The following is a 23,926-nucleotide window of genomic DNA, read 5'->3' as shown; positions in this document are numbered from 1 at the left end:
GTACGGTTTGTTTACGAATTTCAATACATTTCATAAAATTTAAAAAAAAAATTTAATACTTAGACGCAACTCCGGCAGCAAAAATCACTTCCAAACAACACGGGTCCCCCGAGACATCAACATAAACAGTATCATCAAATTCGGGCGACGGATTTTTAAATTGTTACCTTAACATTTGGTTTAAGAAGAGAAAAAAGGTATAATATACACTATATTATATTATTATGCCTTAAAAGAGAGCTAAAATTAAGTTAAATATTAACTAAATCAATTCCATGTATTCTGTGGAGTACTTGACTGAGTGTTAGCCTGTGTTGATACTTGACACTGTAATTTGAAATTATTTTGGCATTTAGCTTAGCGTTTTGAGTTTTGACATTTACATAATTTTACATTTTACTTCAATACAATTTTGTCTTTTGAGTTTTGAATAAATTCGGTGAAAACCACTCAGTGAAAACTGAACGATTATTTATTATTTTTATAACACATAGGATTGCGGCGTATCACATATTAAACATGTTTTTAGGAACACAATCAAACTGAAACCGTAATTTTATCCTTGTTGCCGACTTAATTAGCTGCACAAGCCACAAACCAAAGGACTTGTTTTAAAATGACGCCGTGTACACTATAGTCTTTAACTTGTGCATTCTGCAATGGGTTTGGATTTCGATGTCTTAGAATTCTGTAAGAAGTTACGACAAAATAGACCTCCTCCGTACCAATGTCCGTTAGAGAAATGTGATAAAGTATATAAGAGTTTATGTGGTTTGCAATATCACTTGGTCAATTACGATCATGACAATCCGACACCGGCAACGCCTACGGTTCCACACCATAGAAAGAAAGGCAGATTTAAAGCTGCAGTTCCTACTGGAGATATAGCTTTACAAAGTCCACCAAAAGAAGCATTAACATTTGCTGAAGCACAGAAAGTAGTACAATTTGAAATTGATGGTAAAATTAGTAGAATTCCTATTGATCAACCTGTAGCAGTAATTTCACTTGAAGAATGGGAGAAAAGAAATGCTGAGTTGGAAAAGCCATTGCCATTTGTTGAGCCACCACAGGAACCCCATGTTAAGTTGCCAGAAGCTAGCTTCAAGGTAAATTCCCTTGTTCTAAAGCTTAGTTTTACCACTTCTTTAAAGTATGTTCTATGAGAAACTTGCCTGCGTTTAATGAAAAATACAAAATTGGTATGGTTTACCATATCAATTTTGTATTTTTCATTAAGTAAAATTCATCTATATTTTGATACCCTTGATGATAATTGCCATTATCATACACTATTATCAACATACATTATTTTTAATGCAGCTTATTCCTGACTATAATGAAAGAGTTTGCGATGCACCGCCACGTCCAAATGCCTACATTCGTTTTATTGAAAAATCTGCTGAAGAGCTTGATGGAGAAGTGGAGTATGATGTGGATGAGGAAGACACTGCATGGCTTGCAATCATCAATAAAACAAGAATCAAGCAGGGATTGACTGCAGTTTCCGTTGATACCTTGGAATTACTAATGGATAGATTGGAGAAAGAATCATATTTTCAAGTATGATTATTATTTCTGCTGTTGCTATATAACCTAGATTAGAGTGTCATCCAAAATGTTATTACAGTTGAGACTATTGAATTCTTGATTATCAACATGGCCATAACAATAGTCATGTTCTGAGTTATATTTAAATTCTTATATCAATAACTAGCCGTTTCGCGCCCGCTTTGCTGGACGAATTAAAATAAATTTTATGTTTCATTATTTTATTTTTTTTTCATATTTTTATTATTCTTCTTTTTAACTTCCCACTAAGAAAATTGAAATATTTCGAAAATCGAGTTTTTAACAGATGTTGACGTTTAGAGGTTCTAGGAAACCTCCCCGAATGTTTCCGCGGTGAAGTCCGTATGGATAAATTTTCATAAAAGTAAAATAGCAATAAAAAAATGAAGGAACGTTGGAATTTAATAAATAAATAGCCATAAACCATCTAGGATTTTGAATTTCGCATCGAATGGTGGTAGTTTCATGTCGATACGATCAGTGGTTTAGGCGTGATTGAGCCTCAAACGAAGACCATTTTCATTATATATATATAGACTAGAACATTTTTTCTATTCAGAAACAAGATAAAGCCCAAAGTCTGACTATATGGGATCAAAATGTTTTTTTTTTTCATAGGGGAGTTATGGCTTGGTTACTCTTTAAGTCTTGTTTCTGAATATTACTCCTAATTTACAATTTAAAAGAATATTGACAAGAATCAAGGCAAAGAAATTAACTCCCGTTATTTTAAATTGTTTTACAAAAAGGTTGTAATGCTCTTCACAATATCTTGAACCACTAAATTTCAGTAATAAAAAAATCATGAAAAAATAAAACAGTCTCCTATTTTTATTATTGTCATCAGGCTTCACAAAATGGACAGCAAACAGCTGCAACAGTTGATGAAGATGCTGTATGCTGTATTTGTATGGATGGAGAGTGTCAAAATACAAATGTTATACTGTTCTGTGACATGTGCAACTTAGCAGTTCATCAGGATTGTTATGGGGTAAGTGTAAGAATTGTAAAACAACAGTTATCTGGTGAATAAGTTCTTGAAAAATATAAACTATAGTAGGGCTAAGCATATCAAAATTCAATAAGGCAACATTATGGGCATAGTATATTATTTGGAGTTGTATCTGCACCATTACCTTTTTTTTCAGATTATCTATATAATTGTAAATTTATTGTCATTATTAACAATAAATTTACAATTTACTTTCACTTATAAACCATTCAAAACCTTATTAACACTTTTTCAATGAATAATTATTCATTGTTGTTATCAAATGCATTTGTATTTTTTGTTTAATTATGTATTTTTTTGGTTGCTTAAACTTACTATAGAGAATAATAACTGAATTTGATTCACATGTTTGAAATCGATATAGATTCAATAACTTTAATCAATGTTGTAAGCAGGGTTCTCACTAGTGAGCTAATATTGTTAGATCTCAAATGTAACCTATTTAAATTAGCCCTACAAATAAAGGAATTAGTAATGTTTATTAAATCTTTACTTAATATTCATGTCTTGACATGTCTTACAATAAATAGCTATCCTAACTATAGATTTTTGTATGAAAAACTTAAGAAGGGGTTGTGTTACTGCTCTGCTCATAGGTACCATAAAATAATATGTCTCAACTATTTTAACATTTCAGGTTCCCTATATTCCAGAAGGCCAGTGGCTCTGCCGAAGATGTCTACAATCACCATCCCGACTTGTTAACTGTGTTTTATGCCCAAACACTGGAGGTTGAATTTTCTCAAATTTAGTATTTATACATGTTTCTAAAATGTTATGAGCATTAATATTTATGAAAACAATCTCTTAGAACTCTATAAATGAAACTTTTTTTTATATTAAATGTAATCTTTGAATACCTGTTAAGTCAATTGTCAACTTTTAGGAGCATTTAAGCAAACTGATCAAAGCACTTGGGCTCATGTGGTCTGTGCTCTTTGGATCCCGGAAGTGAGATTTGCTAACACAGTTTTCTTAGAACCTATAGGTAAGTTAAATGATAATTTACAATATAAAAATCTTGTTTTTTTAAGCTGCGTCTATTTGCGTAACAGAAAGTGCCAAGATTTCCCTGATTATGCATCTGAACCTCGGCTGTGGTCCGATACATATACCTGTGTGCGCAATATTTAAAAAAATTACATAAAAAAAAATATTAAAAAAAAAACAGTTCAAGGGCTGTAGCGCCGCTGGGTTTTATGTTACGGAATATTAATAATAATAATCGCTATATGCCTATATGAGTCTTGGCCACCGATTGCATCAGCTTCTTCGGTCATTTTTATAGACAAGGAGGTTATCAGACTTCTGTGTCTGACACATGGCTGAGGCTTTTCCATCACCGTTCTAATTGCGCACATGGAAAGAAAATTCTATAGGCGCACAGTCGTGATTCGAACAAGCGCCTCAAAGGATGAGGATCGCACGCTTTGGTGTTGTCCTGCGATTGTTCTAGAATATTATTAGAGGTCAAAGGTTTTTCAGATTCGATAGAGACAATACCACCTGCCCGATGGAAGCTACAATGTATGGTTTGCAAACAGCGTGGCGTAGGCGCCTGCATACAATGTCATAGGAGCAACTGTTATAGCGCTTTTCATGTTACATGTGCACAACAAGCTGGGTAAGGAACACTATTTTTTTTTTTTTTTTTATAAAACAGGGGGCAAACGGGCAGGAGGCTCATCTGATGTTAAGTGATACCGCCGCCCATGGACACTCTCAATGCCAGAGGGCTCGCGAGTGCGTTGCCGGCCTTTCAGGAATCGGTACGCTCTTTTCTTGAAGGTATTACACTAGAATACTAATTTTACTTTAAAAATAAATTGTTTGGGAGTCTTACTATATATATTTTTTTATTCTGTTAAATTGGCCTTAAATATTCAAATTAACCATTCGTAATTTTAGTAACCCGCGAAATACGAAATGTGTTCTAGGCAAGATGGCGTCGCACCAGTACCTGTGACGTACCATGCTTGTAAACACGTTAACAAATGTCAGGTTTTTAACGTATTTATAGCGATTTGTCCAAACAAATAATAATATTATACAAATAAATATAATCTATTTAATATTAAGACTCCTATGTAGTAGCCAACCATGACAATACAAACGACCCTGTGAGCGCTCATTTGTATCTTAGTTTTTTTTAAATCAGCTTTAGATGTAAATGTAGATTTTAGTAACGTTCCACAGAACAAATTTTTATTTTTTAATTATGTTAAGAGGTGGGTTTATAAGTTTAAAGTAATCATTCATTATGCAAGATGGCGTCGCACTAGTTGGTTTGACGTATCATGGTAAACCAGCGTCACGGTTTTTACGTGTTAATTATCATTATTAAAATACACATAATATATTATATTTCCACCAAAAACAGTCGCCGCCATTAGACAGGCAAAGACATTATTTACACATCGCGGTCGATTCTAATATTCTGTGACCGTTTTGTGTCGTCAGTACTATGTATTATGTGACTAACGTATGAAAAACTATCTCTATATACATATATAAAATTCTCACAATGTTTGTTCCCATACTCCTCCGAAACGGCTCGACCGATTCTTATGAAATTTTTGACTTAAAAACTGGTTCCTAGAAATAATATACATGGTAAAACTACGTGTACCAGGTCAGCTAGTATTTTTATATTATGGATATTATGATAAAATATACTGCAAGTTATTTTATTCCAAAACGCTTTTTAAAAGCTATCTTTAATACACATTCTCTCAATAACACTTCAAAAACTCTATTTTGGTAAGGACGAGTGTCGCGTCTATACAGGTAACAATTTTTATGGATTTATTTTTAAATTGTTAATTCGAATTTAAAAGCAAGCATTGTTTTAATAAAAACCAGATTTTTTTAAAATAATAATTAATGATATAGTAATTCAAAATTATTAACAATACAATTATATATTAGTTTAAAACGGTTGCATACGTTTTAAACACGAACAAAATGAAAAAAAAAAACAATTGTTTCAGGTTATATATGAAAATGGAAGCGGCCGGTACAGGAAGAGATCCAAGTCAACCCGTACAAGTTGCCAAAATGGCGTATTGTGACGCTCACACTCCTGCGCATATTCTACAGGTAAGAAATTTATTTCAAAAATGCAATTTGATTTATTTTGTCTATGATTTTTTATTTGCCTGGAACGTATTAAATAAATAAATATTTTCTAGTTTCCAGATCACCCCATTACCTTCTAAAATTAAATTATCTGTTTTGCTTTACTTTGTATGAATATAGACTAGCCGTTTCCCGCCCGCTTTGCTGGGCGAATTAAAATAGGAAATAAATAAAATGTTATGTTACATTATTTTTTTTCATATTTTTATTATTCTTTATTTTAACTTCCCGCTAAGAAAATTGAAAATTTTCGAAAATCGAATTTTTAACAGATGTTGACGTTTTGAGGTTCTAGGAAGCCTCCCCGAATGTTTCCGCGGTGAAGTCCGTATGTATAAATTTTCATAAAAGTAAAACAGCAATAAAAAATGAAGGAACGTTGGAATTTAAAAAATAAATAGCCATAAACCATCTAGGAAAAATCGCATCGAATGGCAGTAGTTTCATGTCGATACGATCAGTGGTTTAGGCGTGAAGGAGCCTCAAACTAAGACTATTTTTCTTATATAGGCTTTTAAAAATTACTTTTAGTAGTAGGGTAGTCTATTTAATATTATCCTAAAAAATTTAATCACCGTTATTAATTGAATTTTGGTTAAAGTAGTATATTTTTGACACTTATGAAAATAATTTCTCTTTAAGGAACGTCGAGCTGCTGAATCAGAATGTGACTCCAAACCAAATGATTTATCAGCGATTCGACAGAAGGGGCGTGATAAAATCAAACAGGTAATGTTTTTATAGTAATCTCTATCACATAATGTAAACGTTATTTTAAATTAAGGACTCGCTACGGTAAAGGAAGATATTGTTCATGACATCAACAATAAAAACGTTTTTGTCGAAGAAAAGGGAGAGAGCTATTGACACTGATTAAGAGAGAGTGAAAAGGGCGAATTACCTTATAGAAATTCTATTTTAAAAATTAAAATTTCGAGTTATAGATCTTAAAATTCTCTCAAATTTTGACCTTTAACCCCGAATAACTTTTGTAGCACACATAGGATCGATGGGAATTTTTAAAACTTTATCTGTAATGGTAAACCCCAGCTCTCCACCAAAATTCAGCTCTCCGGGAATTTTTGTTATTTCAAATGTTTATATTGACCGGACTACATTATGTATGTTGTTTATTCGCGGATGCTTGGCTGACCCATGTGACTTCAATACAAAGAGTCCCCTCGTGAGTTGTGTGCTGCGTTATTGCGGGCTACGAAATTGTAAGGAAGTTGCAGCTGGTTAGCGCTGCGCATTCTTAAGTTCTCATGCCAATTTTACATGTGTATATCCTTTCTATAACATATTTTCATATATATTTGATTGTCCTCATTTAAACATGTGTGACGTTTAAGTTAAAAAAAACGTATGGAACTCGGGGACTGCCGCTATGTCACCGATCAAGCCAGACCGATGTGAGACGCAGTATGCGTTCTGTTCCGCTCTAACGCGTATTGGCCGCACCTGTATTTTGCATCGTGTGTTAGGTTTATTTTCGTTACGGAATTTCTTGATTCGGTCGCCGCGCTTAAAGCCCGCGATAAAATGTATGCAATAGCTTAATAAAATGAAACTGATTATGTATTTTATATTCTTGTTTTAAAAACCGTTTAGGCACGAAGAGTTTTAGCGTTGAAGCGCACATGGGCACCAGTGGTGCTAGTGCCAACGTTACCAGCGGAGCGTGTGGCGGAGATAGCGCAGTTAGCTGACGGGCCGCCGGCGGCTCGGGCTCAGCTTATGAAGCGATTGTTGGCTTATTGGACCTTGAAGAGACATAGTCGGAATGGAGTACCTTTGTTAAGACGGCTGCAGAGTTTGACCAGTCATCATGGTAAGTGCTAGTCTTATTGATTCAAAAATAACAACTATGAGTGGAAAGTTTATTTGATATTTGATAGTATGAAAAAAAAAGTGTTATTCAGCTTCATCCGTGTAGAATACGGCTTTAAATTGTGTTTTGGAGTGTAATCAGTTGTAAATCTTAATATATATATAAATTACGCGTCACGTTGTTTGTCCCCTTTGGACTCCTAAACTACTTAACCGATTTCAATCAAATTTGCACACCGTGTGCAGTTTGATCTAACTTAAAAGATAGGACAGCTTACATATATAAATAATTCTACTGTACGTGTGTGTCTCTGAACTCTTCTGAAACGGCTGGGCCGATTTGAATGATTTTTATTGGATGCGTTTGAGTGGAGTCCTGGATGTTTTAGATTTACAAATCAGCCCGGAAGATGGCGCTGTAGTCAGTACTTTCATACTTTGTTTAATATCCTAATCGCTTGAAATATCATGCAGGACAACGTTTGTCGGATTCGCTAGTAATAATATATCAAGAAATCGATAATTATCGACCCCCTAAGTTGGGACACCATACCCCCCCACTTAAGTGCGTCCTATTTTTTAAAGGCCGGTAAGATACCTGTAAGGCCGCAGCCGACTTTATTGAAATTGACCCAGCTTGGCTTCGTAAAAAAATGTGTTATAACAGCTAAAACCTTTACAGGTACAAGAGGAATCCAAGATGGTACAGTAAACGTCAGAGAGTTGTGCAATCAACTAAAGTATTGGCAGAGGATACGACAAGATCTAGAAAGAGCCAGGTGCGATTTTATATTGTTTTCTATTTATTTTATTATTGACTCCTTAAATATAAGAAATATTTACAATATATATATAGAACAGAAGTGAAGCTGTATGCCCAACAATTACTTGGGACGTAAAACGAATATAGTCTGATCGATTATTTGCTAGATTTCGTGGAGCATCATCAAAATGGTGAATAATAGAGGTCTTAGATAAGAACCTTGGAGGATACCAGATAAGGCAGACCTATTTTCGACACTTAATGTATGAACTAATTTATCGAAGACTACCGTGGAAGTTCTCTATTTTGCTTTTTTTTTTCAATATTAGAAAAAATACAGAACTAAAAAAACTTGTGTTCAAAAACTTTTATTTTTTAAAATATTCTTTTGTGAATTGGTAAATGTGAGCGTCTCATGCCTGTCTGATCGACAAAATTTTTGTGGAGCATCAAAAATGGCGAATAATAGAGGTATTAGATAAGAACCTTGGGAGACACCAGATGAGGCAGACTTACGTGCAGACCTATTTTGGACCTTAATGTATGAACTTATCCATCGAAGACTACCGTGGAAGTTCTCTATTTTGCTTTTCTTTTCAATATCATAAAAAATACAGATCAAAAACTTGTGTACAAAAACTTTTGTTTTTAAATATTCTTTTGCGAATTGGTAAAAGTGGGCGTCCCATGCCCATCTATTACTTGGGAACTAAAATGTTTATAGCCTGATTGACAAAATTTTTGTGGAGCATCAAAAATGGCGAATAATAGAGGTCTTAGATAAGAACCTTGGTTGACACCAGATGAGGCAAATATTAGTGCGGACAGTTAAAATCTGCAATTTGTGTTCAACCCTTAATGACGAACGAACATATAGTGGTAGCTCGAATATTTTATTTTAATTCAAAAGAAACATTAAAAACTTGTGTACAAAAACTTTTTTTTTTAAAAGATTGCTTTGCGAATTGGTGCGTAAACGTGAGCGTCTCAAAGCGGAGTACACACGTGTCTGGGAACGATGCGTGCTACACACACTTCGGCCTGATCGTGCAGCGTTACATAAGTTATTGAGACAATTGCGCCAAAGAGATGCCAGCGATATATTTACAGAGCCTGTTGATTTGAATGAGGTTAGTTTTTTTAATAGGATAAAGAAAAACATTGAAGAGAATATAGTATTTAATTTATTACAGATACAGCAAAAAAATAGTACATTTGTTTTATATTAATTGTCTCTTCACTGAGACATTGAACTTTACTATCTAGCCTAAACTCATAAAGAATTTCCTAAAAAGTAAATTTAACAAGAAAGGGTCTAGTAACACTATTTACAGTCTCTATTGAAGGAAAGACTCTGTTCTTGTGTTCTATTTTTTTCACTTACCACTCTTGTGCACTAAAAATTAACATGCACTGACTTATTCAAACGCTTTTGTCATTTTCAATCTCACTAGGCCCGTGGTGTCTAAAAGTTGAATAGTACAATTTTAAATCAAAAAATATTACATAGTACATGCACTTCTCCTATTTTTCTCAAACTCGAATTTAATTAACTATTAATTTAAATTATTTTATACATAGTAGTAGAACCATAGAAAATTATAGAAAAAGTAATTTAAAAAAAACGTGCGTGTACTTATTTAAACGCGTTAGAAGTTATACTTCATTGGCGTAACGTTTGTAGAAAAAATAAAAGTAATAGTAGAAAAAACTAAAATGTTGACTATAGTTAAGTTCAGGGTGTCGGTTTTTTGTGACGGTGTGCGCGCGCATCGTAAAAATTTACTCTCAACATTTTTCCTAACGTGCCAAAGGAAGTATAACTTCAAAAATTAAGATATTTTTTTCTTAGAAATTCCATAACTTATTAATTACGACTAAATTTTAATTAAAATATTGTCATATATTTTGTATATCACATTTTTACAGGTCCCAGACTACAGTACTGTGGTAAAGAATCCGATGGATTTAAGTACGATGGGAAAGAAACTCGACAAGGGACAATACAAGACCATAGATGATGTAGAAACAGACTTCCAACTCATGATAGATAATTGTCTAACATACAATAATAAGGATACTGTGTTCTATAAGTAAGTTGCTTTTTAAATTTTCGCTTTGCGATATAAATTGAATGTCAGATTATGCGTAAAATATTTGTTCAGCTGTTGTGTTCGAAATTTTGAAGTGAATATTTTCAGTTATTTTTTCAAACCAAAAACACCTAATTTAAATGTGATTTTTAGCATGTTTTATGTTCGTTTCTTCAATCTTATGTAACTTTTGACTTCTTGTCTCACCTTATTTATCTTTTTACCGTTAACGGTTGGAAAAGAACGCTCGAAAGGGATAAAACCGCCCAGTTCTTGCAACGGAGTGTCTAATAAATATAATAATACTATTTATATAATCTCATTTTTTAATTATTAAAGTACAACGTACGTACGGTACGGGACATATCCCGACCAAGGAGGTTTCAATTCAATTTAAGTACCTACACATAACCTGTGGTAAATTTTAAATTTTAACTCTTTTTACATGATATCTTCAGTAGTATAATTTCTTAAGAACTTAATTCGCACTGTTACTAATTTTTATTTCTCTTTATTATAAATAGAGCTGGCGTGAAAATGCGTGAACAATGCAAGTCGATATTCCGGCAAGCGCGTCGCGATGTACGTGAAGCTGGTATGCCGGAGTTGGCTGGAAGTGGTGACGCGGAGGAGTCCTCAGATATGAGGTTAAGCCCCAGAAGAAGACAAAGTTGTGAATCGCGCCGTACAAGGCCTAGTAGCAGTGATAGCGAGCACACAGCGGGTATGTGTCTACCCTCATTGATTTCTAAATTTGTGGGTAGATAACAAAAAAAATGAAAATAAACCAACATTTCGTTCAATTAAAATAACTTTTGATTTCAAAGATTTCCGTTTATTTAATTTATCTGGACAACCGCTCTAGTATAAATAATTTTAAGTGATGAGTGAAGTTTCAATTTTCAGCGAAACATTATTTCGTTTTCCAATTTCGATCTGATTTCCTTGTTATAAAAAAAAATAGAATTTCAGTTTTTACAAATATTAATTTTAAAATAATTTAGTATTTTCTTTGATTGACATAACCTTTACACATTTAAAGAAAACACTTTTTGACCATATTGAAGTTATGTATTATTATAAATTATAAATATAATAGAGGACACCATGAGCCATTTTTGCCAAAACCCTCCATCTTTTAGTCGATACCAACTCCGGGGTAATAAATACAGATAATGCAACTTTCTCTACAGCTGTGATACTTTTTGACATTCAACACCTTTTGTCTTCAGTCACCGTGACCACGCACGCTGTAAAGCACGCGAAACGTCGGATAAATTTAAAATTATGTTAAATAGTTGTAAATTTATAATACATAATACATAACATCAATCCGGTCAAAAAGTTTTTTCTTTAAAATAATTTTTACAGTAGTCCTATATATTTTATATGTGCATATTATCACAAATTTTCTTTCTTGTCTATTATTATTAATATTATCTAAATTCTTCTTTCATATATACAAAATGTATCTAAAATTGTATTAATAAACTCTATTTCAGATACACGCAGTGAACGCGGCGTTTCTGTTGCTCGCAGTGAAAAGAGAGCTACCACACCAGTACGCTCCGATGATGATGATACGGTAAATATAAATATGTTCCGACCGTTCCTGATTAAAGGTTACGGGTTATGATATTTATGTAAAGGGCATGTATTATTTAGGTACCTAAACTCTGATTTTTCATTCCGTAAAATTCTGACATTTCATAAGTGTTGCTACTAAAAAAGTTCTCCACCGAAAAAGGGACAAATTTGACCCATTTGAGGGCAATAAAAAATAAAATGCTACGGTTTTTTTTTGTTTTACCTACAAAAAGGTAAATCTAAATATTTACTTAAGTGACCTAATACAAAAATTACAAATGTTTCAATATCACGAACAATGTAAATCAAATTAACTTTCATTACTTTATTTTATTCTTTAGCTGGCATTACTGCCTACTAATTCCAGGTTTAGTAAAACTTAAAAAAAATGTTAACGTTGCGTGTGCAAATGTGCCCGGCTAAAAAGGTTTGTAATCTCTGACATGTCAATAAATGATAGCTGTCAGAATTCTACAGAATTAAAAAGCAGAGTATAGGTAAATAACTAAGGTCGCCAGATATTTGAAGCAGATATTTTTAAAACCTGTAACTACTTGTATTGTAGACTTCCCAATCGATGTTACAGCGTGATGACTCACCGATAGTAAAGAATAAGGTTAATAAGAACTGGTGGCGAGGGAGGGGCAGGGGAAGGGGAAGGCGTGGCCGCAGAGGGAGGGGAAGGCCAGCAGTCTCTGCTGTACAACGACTGCAAGAAGCGGGTTAGTATTATGGGCCAAATATTATTATTCACAAAAGCGCTTTTAAGTATTCTTTAACGCGATTTATGTAACCTAACATTAGTTAAGTTACATATATATTATATATTTTAGTTAATAATTAGCAGCGAAAATGTTAACAATCATCGCACACTTGAAGCCTGTATGAGCCTATTAGATTTTTCTACACTAATAAATTGTAACTTAACATTCTCGTTTCCGATAATGTCCAAAAAGGTTGACTACACTTTCATGAAGTGTCTTATATTTGTAAACCCTTAGATAAGCCAAGTTAGTTTTTGTTAGCGTCGCAACCCCACTATTACCCCACCTCTAATATTATGTTAGTTATAAGCTAATATTTTAATCGATTGAAGTCAATCGTTACCCAGTTTCAAACAAAGTGTTTCATTTAACATATATCTGAACATATCAACAACAACCGCTACCCAACTTACTCGCGTAAATTTAAATTACTAATTTTAAGTTGTATTACTTTATATACCTGCTTAAAAAGCACTTTTAAGTTATGTTTTCAGTCAATCAATTAGTTGAAAGTAGCTGTGAATGTTATTATTATTATAGCCTTTATTTCTGACACCCAGTATAATATAGATAAACATTTGTTTTAGTTACATAACCTAACTTGATCTATTACATCAGTCCGGTTTCGGTCACCAGCGTGTCTTGTGACACATAGGCCTCTTCCAGCTGCATCCATTATTTTCTAATGTTAGCACTTCTTCTCCAAGTTGTGCCTCTTTTTCTCTTTATATCGTCTGCCCATCTCTTGCTCTGTCTTCCTCTTTTACATTTTCCATCTCATGGTTGCCATTCTTTAATAATTTTTGTCCATTTCAACCTGCTATCTCTCTTTATGTACCCAGTTACGGTGCACAATTTAGCTCTTGAAATGATATTAGTCAATTTTATTTTTCATCAACAACCTTACTTAATATTTCAAATCCTGTATGTATTCTTCTCAAACATATAAAACACAAAGTAGTGAAATCATTTAATATAAGTGTATTATTGTCTTTGGGTATCCCGTGCACTACAGGTTTCAGTAACAAAATTGTTAATTACTTATTTACATTATCAAATGCTTTGTAGAAATCTTAATCAGCGAGATATTGCCACATTGACAGAAAACTGTTTGATATTTGAAACATTGAGTTATGTAAATAATGTAAAAAAAATATTCTACTACAATATGTAGAGCTCTAACCAGAGCCTGGTTAACCAACCAGGGTTTATATAAAGATGTTTTATTTAAATTTAACTTAGGAAAAATTGCCAATGTAATATCAGCTTAAATTTTTTTATATTTATAAAATACTTATTGAAGTATATTTAAACGTTTTTTAGATACAGCTACGTCGGACTCGGAAACCCCAATCATTAATAAGAAGGTGGAAAGGACACAAAAACTGGTGACGCCAGACAAATCACCAACAAAAGTACCAGAACCTGCCACGCCTAGTACAGGTAATTTATCCGAATTAAAAAAAAAGTTATGAGCTTTAGGGAGCGTTCAAGTATTACGTCACGCAATTTTTGGAGATTATTAACCCCCCCCCCCACACATGTAACGCGCCGTAACGGTTTTCTGTACCCAAGTACAGTACTGTACCAAGTATAGTAAAACGTTTCGTGACCACCTAGTGACTCTTTATACCATTATGTTGTGTAAAGTACTTGAAAGTCGAAAATATTATTAACAATAACGCGTAATTGAATCCCCGCCCCGCATCGTAACGTTTTACAAAAGGACCCCCCCCCCTCCAAATTCGTTACGTAATACTTGAACGCTCCCGTACCTGTGTGTTAATATTTTGACTTTCAAACATGTATGATAATTTAAGTGTATGTATTTATTTCCGTATATTTCTTTTGATTTAAATCACGTATTTCAACATAAGGTACAGGCCAAATTTCATCGAGATTGGTTCAGTAGTCTTTGTCGTATGTAGGGACAGATGAATAATGTTAACAGTTATTAAAGTTGATTAATTGCTTAAGTTATTTTAATGAATAGTAAATTAAACTTATAGTCTTCATAATGGATTGTTAAACAAATAAGCTTACAAAGAATGGCGGTGAGTAATTGAGAAACATTTTTCATGTGTAAATGGCACATAATAATGCTACCACAAATTAGAGAAAATTTAAATATGTTATTAACCATAGAAATGGTGACATAAATTTCAAAAAATAAGATTATTTGATTTATTTTTTTATTCCGACGCCAAATATTGCTACCACAGATTAGTGAAAATTGGAATATGTCATAAACCATATAAATACTTATTCAAATATATAACTTTATATTCAAACGTATAAATGGCGCCAAATAACGCTATTACTATAGATTAGTATGAGTAGTTGCCGAAATAACCTATGACCGATAAATGGGCATAATTTTAAATTTTAAATAAATAATTCACAGGTTTAGGTCTTTTAGGTGGTCTTCGGAAGCCAACGTTGCTGGTGCCGCCTTCAACGATCACGACACCACCCCGAAGCTTTGGTGCTGATGGTAACTCCATTTTAAATCTGAAATCTCTGTACCGCGAGATTAACAGAAACCTATTTATGACTTCAATACCAGATCAAAACGCGTTTATTGCACTATTTTGACGTTTCGCGTTTCTTAATATTATATCTATAAATATAATATTTAATTTCGATTTTGGAATATACATACACACATTGCGTTATAAAAAGTCCTTTTTTTAGTTTTAACTTATATAATTTAAACAAAATACGCTTTATTAATCAATAAAAAATTTAAGTACTGCCAAAAGTTTTTAAATATATGTTGTGACTTTGGTTAAGAATTCTTAGTTAATCCTTACTGCATTCCTTATGTCATTATGGCTAGTTTATTTACACCAGTAACTAGGTCAGACAATCGTTTAATAACTACCCACATTTTCAATAAAACTTAATCAGTTACAAACTACAGTTATTACAAAATGCTTCTCTTTTCATCTTAGCGAAACTACAAATTGATAGAATGAGACAAAAGATTATTTCAGAAAAGCAGTCTGTTTTTCCCAAAAACTCAATGTTATTGCATCATCTCTCTTTCTGCTAAACTTTAGTGTTTCTTATTAGTGTTTAGAACTGAATTAGACTGTTTATGAATAATTACATATGTTATAGCAACATTGCCTACATTATCAGCCAGCCTGGGACGCACACCGGAGCCGAGAAAAAAGGGACGTGGTCGACCGCGGAAACAAGATAAGGATAAGCCCACTTCGCCAGATTTGTTTAGGTAAACATTACTCTGTATCGAATTAGTATAAATTAAAAAAAATACCATTATAAGATAGCTTGTAAAAATGTAAAGCCAAATAGCTTTTTAGAAATTACTTAATTGTTTAATTTTTTTTTTAATTGACAAAATAAAGATTATTACTGGTTTATGAATAAAAAAAATACTACAGATCATCGCTCACTGGCGACAGTAAGACCCCAGTACCGGCCTCATTTCTGCAATACCGTGGACCTCCTGGGGAAGTTGGATCTGATAGCGATTTGGCCTTATCCAGGTAAACTCTGAAGTTTCGAATGGAGCAGATATATTGCATGTCTTGTAAAAATTGTTATAAATGCTATGATTTTCCTAAACCGACGATATTTTGTGTGATTTTAACTCATCGCGAAATATATTCGAATCGAATAAATTAGACTTTTTCTCTATCTAAATGTAGGATCTTTTCTTTAAAAAAAAAATATATATTTTTATGTTAAATTTTTATTTATAACTTTAATATCAATCTTTAATTTGGTAAAAACTAAAATAATAAAAGTTTGAAATAAATTCACAAGATCCAACGTGGGAGAAAATGAGATAGCATTATACATTACTTGACTTACTTATTTAATTTTCATCAAATCTGTTTTTTTATTTCAGAAAATGTTCGAATACACACTAATTTAAAGTTTATACACTGTATAATGCCTCCTATCTCACTCTCTCTCACGCCAAGTCCTATTAATTTATGTGTCTGTCTCTTTTTACTGTCGCTTTTTCCGTTGCATCCGGTTTGAAATCACAACGATTCTAAAGAAGTTTCACTTCAATATACTGTCATTATTTTTTCCCCAATCAGTAGTGTCATTCTTGTTCTTGGCCTTATATTTGTTAGTGTCGATTTTTTTTGTTTTTCCCCACTAAAGTCTTGATAAAGCTGAATGCACAACCTCCAAGAGCAGTATCACCAGGGTCAGGTTGTCAAAACCCCACCTAGCATGTTATATCCGCCACCAGTAATGGTGTCAGAACTGTTTTGCAAGTTATATCCCTATAAAATGTAATATTAATTCATGATTATAATTAGGTCATCGAGTAGTAGTTCGGTGTGGTCAAAGTCGTGTTCGTCGTGTACGCACTATGACGACGAGAACGCGTCCGATCGTACGCGCTCGCTATCCTCGTCTGATGCGGAAGGGTGAGTTTTGCGCTTTATAAATTATTGAATATTGTATTATAAATTATTAAGTATTGAATATTTTAAATATTATATATTGTGTGTGTATAAATGTATTTTTTAAGTAGACATACCATTATATTTCTGGTAGATTTCAAACAATGACCCAAAATCCCTTTACATGAATCTTATTGTCTAGTGTTGCAATATATCGTATTATGAGACTTAAAAAATAATCTGGCTTTAAAAAGTTAGTCTTTGTGCTTACAAATCCGAAAAAAAATATTCACCGACGTAGCGTCTCGCTTAAGTATAAAGATTTTTTGTTTTTTTGTAAAAACTTACGCATACTTGTACGCATACGTGTACGAAGTATGCGTCGAACGAGTTATCTTGCATTACCTAAAGTACGTACGAACTACGGCAAAAAAATGTTTACCTACGAAGGCGCACAGCTGTATAGTAAACTACCCACAGATATAAAAAATATTACTTCTATTAATTCATTCAAATCGAAGCTAATTGAATATGTTAAAGAAAATTACTTTTAAATTCACTTCTTATTACTTACTTTTAATTCATATTTCTTTGTTTACTTTAATTTTTAAATTTATTGCATGTACGGCTATATTTTATTGTGATTATTTTAAGAACGACTACAATGTTACGTTATCTAGAGTATTATTCTCATGTAAGTGACATCTTTTGTCTTTTTTGAGAAATAAAGTCTTTAAACCTAACTTATATTCTATAGTTCAAGCTGCAATGACACATTGGAATCTAACGTCGAAGGGAGCTCGGAAAAACGGCGTCCCGCGAGACGAACGAGAAGTGCAGAGTCAGAAAGGGAAACGCCTACTACACCACAAAAAGTAATTGAAAACGTTTATAAGTTATGGTTATGAAATTAAAACTAAACCATAAATTAAAAAAAAAACATATAAAATTACTAGACTATTACGCAAGAGCTACAAAAAATATTTTAAATGAATACTTATGTTTTATAAATATCAGATATGTATACATGTATATATCAAAAACTAATATTATTATTAAAAAATAACTTTAATTAATATTAGAAATTATTTTATTATGATCCAATTTAAATAATCTTTTAATTTTAACTAGGGTCGTGGCACCAGGTCTACTACCTCAAAGACGCCGATAAAGACATCAACCACAGATGTAATAATGGAACCACTGCAACTTGTATGGGCTAAATGCAGGTTTGTTTTTGAAGTTATACTTCTTTAGGCGCGTTATGAAAAATTTACGAGGGTGAAATTTTACGATGCGCGCGCACCGTGACACAAAATTAACAGAATGAAGTTGCCCACGGAAGATGCTACGGCATTGGACATAATTTAAAAACAACATTCGAATAATAATAGAATTTATGTTACACTTAATGTAACTTTACTTTTGACTTTGACTATAATGACTCCTTTTCCAGTCTTTGATTTTGAATGATGAATTGTAATTAATTATTTGCATGCAATCAAAAACTATTTTTAATTATGCCAAAGAAGTATAACTTCTTACGCGCGTACGTACACGCACCCGTTTTTTTCTTTATTATTAAATCACCATTACCTATTACTATAATACAATAGAGAATCTAAAATTATTTTAATAAAAAAAATATTTGTACAACTGCAATCCGTTAATCTATGTGTTTAAATTCCATTTTGTATCCCAAAAAACTCTAATATTAGAGTACTAACCTAAAGAAATCTATATTTTCAGAGGCTACCCATGGTACCCCGCACTAATCATTGATCCAAAAATGCCAAAAGGTTTTATTTATAACGGTGTCCCACTCCCCGTACCTCCACAAGATGTTCTTAACCTGAAGAAAAACTATGCTCATGAACCAATACTCTACCTTGTCCTATTCTTTGACGTTAAAAGAACTTGGCAATGGCTTCCCCCAAATAAATTAGAGCTTTTAGGCCTCGATAAAGCAGTGGATCAAGCAAAAATGGTTGAATCAAGAAAACCAACCGAGAGGAAAGCGGTGAAAAAGGCCTTTGGTGATGCCATGCAATTCAGGAAACAGGTGGATGGAGAGAAATGACAAAGGTTTAGGAGGCAAAGGCCTAATCACAAGTTTAGCTTTGGGATGTTCTCAAATATGAAGATCAAGGCGCCTAACACTACTGATAGCAGTAGTGATTAGATTCTTTAAAATATTTGTTACTTGACGTAACAATGCTAGTGTTACGATTTGGAATCTTTGTAATTAGGAACCTACTATTATTATGTGTTTTGTGTGGTAAACTTAAAATTTGTTATCAAATTTGATACACTGTTTTAATCAATGGAATTAAAAAATAATAAATCCAGACATGTATGTATTTTAAGGGTTATTGCCTACTATATAGACATTGAGTCTGATTAAAACTCATATATTGTTAATTTTTTAGCCTCAGTTTGCAGCTGTTATGAATATTTAGTGTAATTAGGATAAAAAATATGTGTTTTAATCAGCGAGTGAGGTAAATTTGGCATAGCAGAGCTATGATTGCATTGTAAGAATTCTCTTAGTATTTATGAATGTGTTTGTGAATGATAATAAACTTTGTAATAAATGGTCTTTTACACACTTCAATATTTTGAAAACATTCCTTATTATAAATAAATAATACAAGCTGGACAAACAATCGATGAAGAATGGCAAAGATTTTCATGATCTTTGATTTCATGTCTCCACAAATATAACTCAGTTTTTCACACATAGCTTTTTAAATGGTTTGACATTTTAATCTTATTTTGAGTGTTGTTGATTATCATTTAATGTTTGAATTACTTAGAATTTTTTACGCAGTTTATTACTGTCACAAAAAATGCTTTGATAGGTGTGGTTATACCTGATACCTTTAGAAAAACTATTAGATTCATAAATCTATTTACTCATTTAAATAATTCACAATAATTCTAAAATTGCTTTAATTATAGTGTTTGTCCCAGTTGAATAGTTTGCCAGGTGTAGGCCTCACAGTTGCAGCTGTCTTTGCTTCTCTGAAAGTAAAGTATGTACATTGTACAGTCCATTAAAAGTAACAAGTAACTTTTTTTTATGTATTTATGTACGAAATTTTACTGTTTTGTTTTAACATCAAAAAGTAGGTACAGTGTAAACACTTTATAACGAATTTCAAGGGACCAAGGATTTTTATTCGTTATATGGAGGGAAGAAGTAATGTATGGGTATTGCGTTAAACCAAATAAATTTAACTAATATTTATGTTATAGAGAGATTTTCATTATAAAGAGTTTACACTGTATGCGAAATATGTTCCATTAATCACATTACATTTCTTTTAGACACTTTGTAAAATAGATAGAATATATAAATCTATGCCAAATACAACATTATTAAGGGATCATAGTCCTTCACTTTGAACTATTTAAATCTAAATACTCTTGTATATAAATTCTTAATCAGTTGATCAAAGTTTTTACCCTTTTTCTGCTCCAGTTGTTAACAATTTAGTAGATATTTCAAGGGGTGGTGCTACTTCTCTTCGTGCATCACGGGAACAGTAGTAATTGTGTGCATGTCTGGAATGTTTAAACAAATATGCTATATGTATTTTTAACTTTTGGTGTTTGTCACAACTGCACTACCTACTTCACTATTATTATTTTGGTTTATGATGAAAGTCGATATAGCATTGAGAGTTAATGTTAAATTAAGATTTTAAATACACCATAATTTGAATATCTTTTCATATCATTGTATCTCAGTTATAGCTGATACTTTTATTTATTCCTTCTGATATTAAACACAAATGTTTACAAGTTATTGATATTAAAAAGTTAATGATGTTTACAAATGATATACCAACTTGTGAGAGACTCCATCAGGAATTTGTGGAGGTGGCTGAGTTCGAGCTGCAAGAAACGGCTCGAACCTCAATGCATTCGTATGTTTTCTCTAAAATTAAAAATATTTTTCTAACAAGAGGATAATAAAAATTATTACATAATAACACACCAAAACAATGCTACTTACGCCGAGAAGATAATTTCTAAACGCTTGCATAAAGGGCGAAAGATCACGCGGTGGCACCTTTACCATTTTTGCTACTTTTATTTACTAATTTTCGACAAATCTTGTGTTACTTTTCTGTTTTAAAGTGATTTTCGTAAGGCGAAGTATAGGTTGGTAAATTTGTTACAGCTGTGAACTGACAGATAACACTGTCAACTTGAGAACTGACAGGCGTCAGGCGACAGTACGTTGATAATTAAAATGTTAAGATAGTCGTCTGTATAAATGTATTCCACACATTGATATACAAAAAACCCACAACATTTCTTTCCTCTTGATTGCAGAGGCAAACGTTCTTGTTTCTAGAATTTAGCATATAAAATACATCGTAAATTTATATTTTATTCCATAGTTGTGGCATGTAATTCATAAAATGTAATAAATTTCGAATTATTCATTATTATATAATAAGGTTTATTTGACAGTATACAAAAAAGTGTTATTGGTAGTCGTCTGTATACAACATGGCTTTGGCAAGCGTTATGAAGTAAAATTAAAAAGGAATAAAAAAGGTTTTGAAACTGTCATACAGTTAAAACTATTGGCATAAAAAAATAACTTGTATATAATCATTATCATTATATATTTTTTTATATAAAGGAATCCATACTTATGAATATCGATTTTTATTCGTCACGTATGACACAAAAGACGATGAAAAGACAAGCACGTAGCGTGCTTTTAAATATAATGTTTAAAGAACTTTATTTCTCATTACAAAAATTATTCTTTATTTACCTACATGAGAAATTTAATTTTAAGTATATACGAACGAGATACACGTCGTCATCAGCTAACCCAATTTTAGTCTAATGGGCCCATTCTGATGTGTGTCTTTAATGCCCTTTTGAACTGATCAAACACGCTAATGTTACGAACCTTAGACGGCAACCGATTAAACAATTGCACACCCTCATACCTAATAGATCTCTTTAAATAATTTGTGCGCGGCTTTGGCAAGATAAGCAAACTCGCTCGACGAGTATTGCGTGTAGTGGTGTATTTGATTTTATTAAATGATAAGTTACTATGTAGAGAGTTATTTAAATTTTTTTTAATAAGGATACAGGTGCTATAAACATATAGTTGTTTAATCGTCATAATTTTAGTTTCTTGGTAGATTTTATTAGTAGGTGTTAAAAAATTGTATCTGAATAGTGCTTTTATTAATTTATTTTGTAGTGTTTGTATTGTAGAAATTTTGTTTTTGCATGCTGTACCCCATATTTCAATTAGGTATATGAAATGTGGCTTGACTAAACAATTATAGATCAAATGACGTACAGATTGCGGAATGCATTTAGATATTGACCAAAATCTGCCTATAAGTGATTTTAGTTTGGTAATTATGTGTGATATATGAAAGTTCCATTTTAAATTTGTATCCATTCTAAGACCCAGATATTTCTCCCATTTTTTGTTATTGATTTCAACGTCTTGAACTTTAAGCGGTTGAAAGATAGGAATGAGTTTATTTGTTGCCTTGAATATTACATAAGATGTTTTTGAAATATTAATTGTTAGAAGATTTTGTTGAAACCAAGAAGATAGAACATTTAGGTCTGATTGAGCTTGAGCAACCATAGTCTGGATATTTGAACCAAAGTAAAATAAGCAGGTGTCATCAGCGTAGAGAGTGATTCGGCCGTGTAAACCGAGTTCGTGAATGTTGTTAATATATATTAAAAATAACAATGGACCTAATATAGATCCTTGTGGGACGCCGCATGTTATTGGTATTTCTGAACTATGAGCATTACCTATTTTTACTATCTGGGTTCTGTTTGATAGATAAGATTTGAATAATTTTAGTGCACAATCTTTTATTCCTATGCATTCTAATTTTTTAAGCAATAAGTTGTGGCTTACGGTGTCAAACGCTTTTTTCAGATCAATAAAGACACCCAGCGCCATTTTCTTATAGTCAATATTTTGTTTTATGTCGCTAACGAGATCGGCTGTGGCTGATAAAGTGCTGCTTTTTGACCTAAAACCATATTGGCGTTTAAAAATGAAATTGTTAGTTTGCAAGTGTCAAGTCGTGAGTAAATAATCTTTTCTAATATTTTTGATATTGTAGGTAGAATAGATATTGGTCTGTAATTGCCGGGTTCGGTTTTGGGGCCAGATTTATGGATTGGAGCAACTCTGGCCTTTTTAAGAGAATCCGGAAATTCACCTTTATGCAGCAGCTTATTAAAGCAGATCGAGAGATATTCAGAAATATGATCAATTACACATTTTATTGTTTTAGTATTGATCCCATCTATTCCAGTACTACAATTCGTGTTAAGTGTTTTTATTATATTAGTGATTTCAAGTGTTGTGCATGGATTAAAGTTAGATAGTTCAGAGTTAAGACTTTGAGGAAGTGCTAGTGTAAAACTATATTTGTAGGATCTTTTTTCAGTTCAGCCCATAATTGGTTTCTAAAGTGAATTGCACTAATGACTTCTCCACTTATCCAATCTTAATATTTCTTCGTCTGTCTAATCCTAATACTGTCTTGAAGTTGAATTTCGTTGGAAACTGTTTTTGATCAAAGTATTGTGCATTTGTGTAAATTCAGAATAATATATAATAATTAACACGTAAAAACGTGACGTTGTACGTTGACGAAATTTAATTTAATTAAAGCAAATTCTTAGCAGAATTAAAACTCACAATATTTTCTGTTTAACAGTACTAAAATCTATATTAATCTAGGATCTAA

The 23,926-nt window shown here is 32.4% G+C and overlaps 2 protein-coding genes across 6 annotated transcripts; one reads left to right on the top strand and one right to left on the bottom strand.

Moving 5' to 3' along the window:
- Nucleotides 1-403: 403 nt before the first annotated feature.
- On the top strand, nt 404-19,761 carry LOC125053739 (bromodomain-containing protein 1). Of its 5 annotated transcripts, none has more exons than XM_047655264.1 (23): nt 404-1,109; nt 1,324-1,563; nt 2,420-2,563; nt 3,222-3,315; nt 3,471-3,572; nt 4,070-4,208; nt 5,575-5,683; nt 6,365-6,451; nt 7,334-7,553; nt 8,235-8,331; nt 9,268-9,445; nt 10,245-10,408; nt 10,933-11,132; nt 11,911-11,993; nt 12,561-12,717; nt 14,083-14,202; nt 15,179-15,253; nt 15,904-15,997; nt 16,170-16,274; nt 17,067-17,177; nt 17,911-18,028; nt 18,285-18,382; nt 18,903-19,761. In XM_047655264.1, exons 1-23 carry the CDS (start codon nt 660-662, stop codon nt 19,231-19,233), a joined length of 3,516 nt encoding a protein of 1,171 aa, XP_047511220.1. In that variant the 5' UTR covers nt 404-659; the 3' UTR covers nt 19,234-19,761. The 5 variants fall into 5 exon arrangements, with proteins under 5 accessions (XP_047511220.1, XP_047511218.1, XP_047511217.1 ...); XM_047655262.1 differs by having other exon boundaries at nt 405-1,109; nt 12,582-12,717; nt 15,164-15,253; nt 15,883-15,997; XM_047655261.1 differs by having other exon boundaries at nt 405-1,109; nt 15,883-15,997.
- Nucleotides 19,762-20,052: 291 nt separating this feature from the next.
- LOC125053740 (NADH dehydrogenase [ubiquinone] 1 alpha subcomplex subunit 7-like) lies at nt 20,053-21,362 on the bottom strand. Its single transcript, XM_047655265.1, has 4 exons — nt 21,175-21,362; nt 21,008-21,096; nt 20,622-20,720; nt 20,053-20,177 (listed from the first exon to the last, which is right to left on the bottom strand). The coding sequence occupies exons 1-4, from the start codon at nt 21,238-21,240 to the stop codon at nt 20,105-20,107; spliced, it is 327 nt and encodes a 108-aa protein (XP_047511221.1). The 5' UTR covers nt 21,241-21,362; the 3' UTR covers nt 20,053-20,104.
- Between the last annotated feature and the right edge of the window lie 2,564 nt (nt 21,363-23,926).

This window comes from Pieris napi, chromosome 11 (assembly GCF_905475465.1).
Source record: "Pieris napi chromosome 11, ilPieNapi1.2, whole genome shotgun sequence".
Classification (NCBI taxonomy): domain Eukaryota; kingdom Metazoa; phylum Arthropoda; class Insecta; order Lepidoptera; family Pieridae; genus Pieris; species Pieris napi.
The sequence above is the reverse complement of the archived record's forward strand: the minus strand, read 5'-3'. Positions and strand labels throughout refer to the sequence as shown.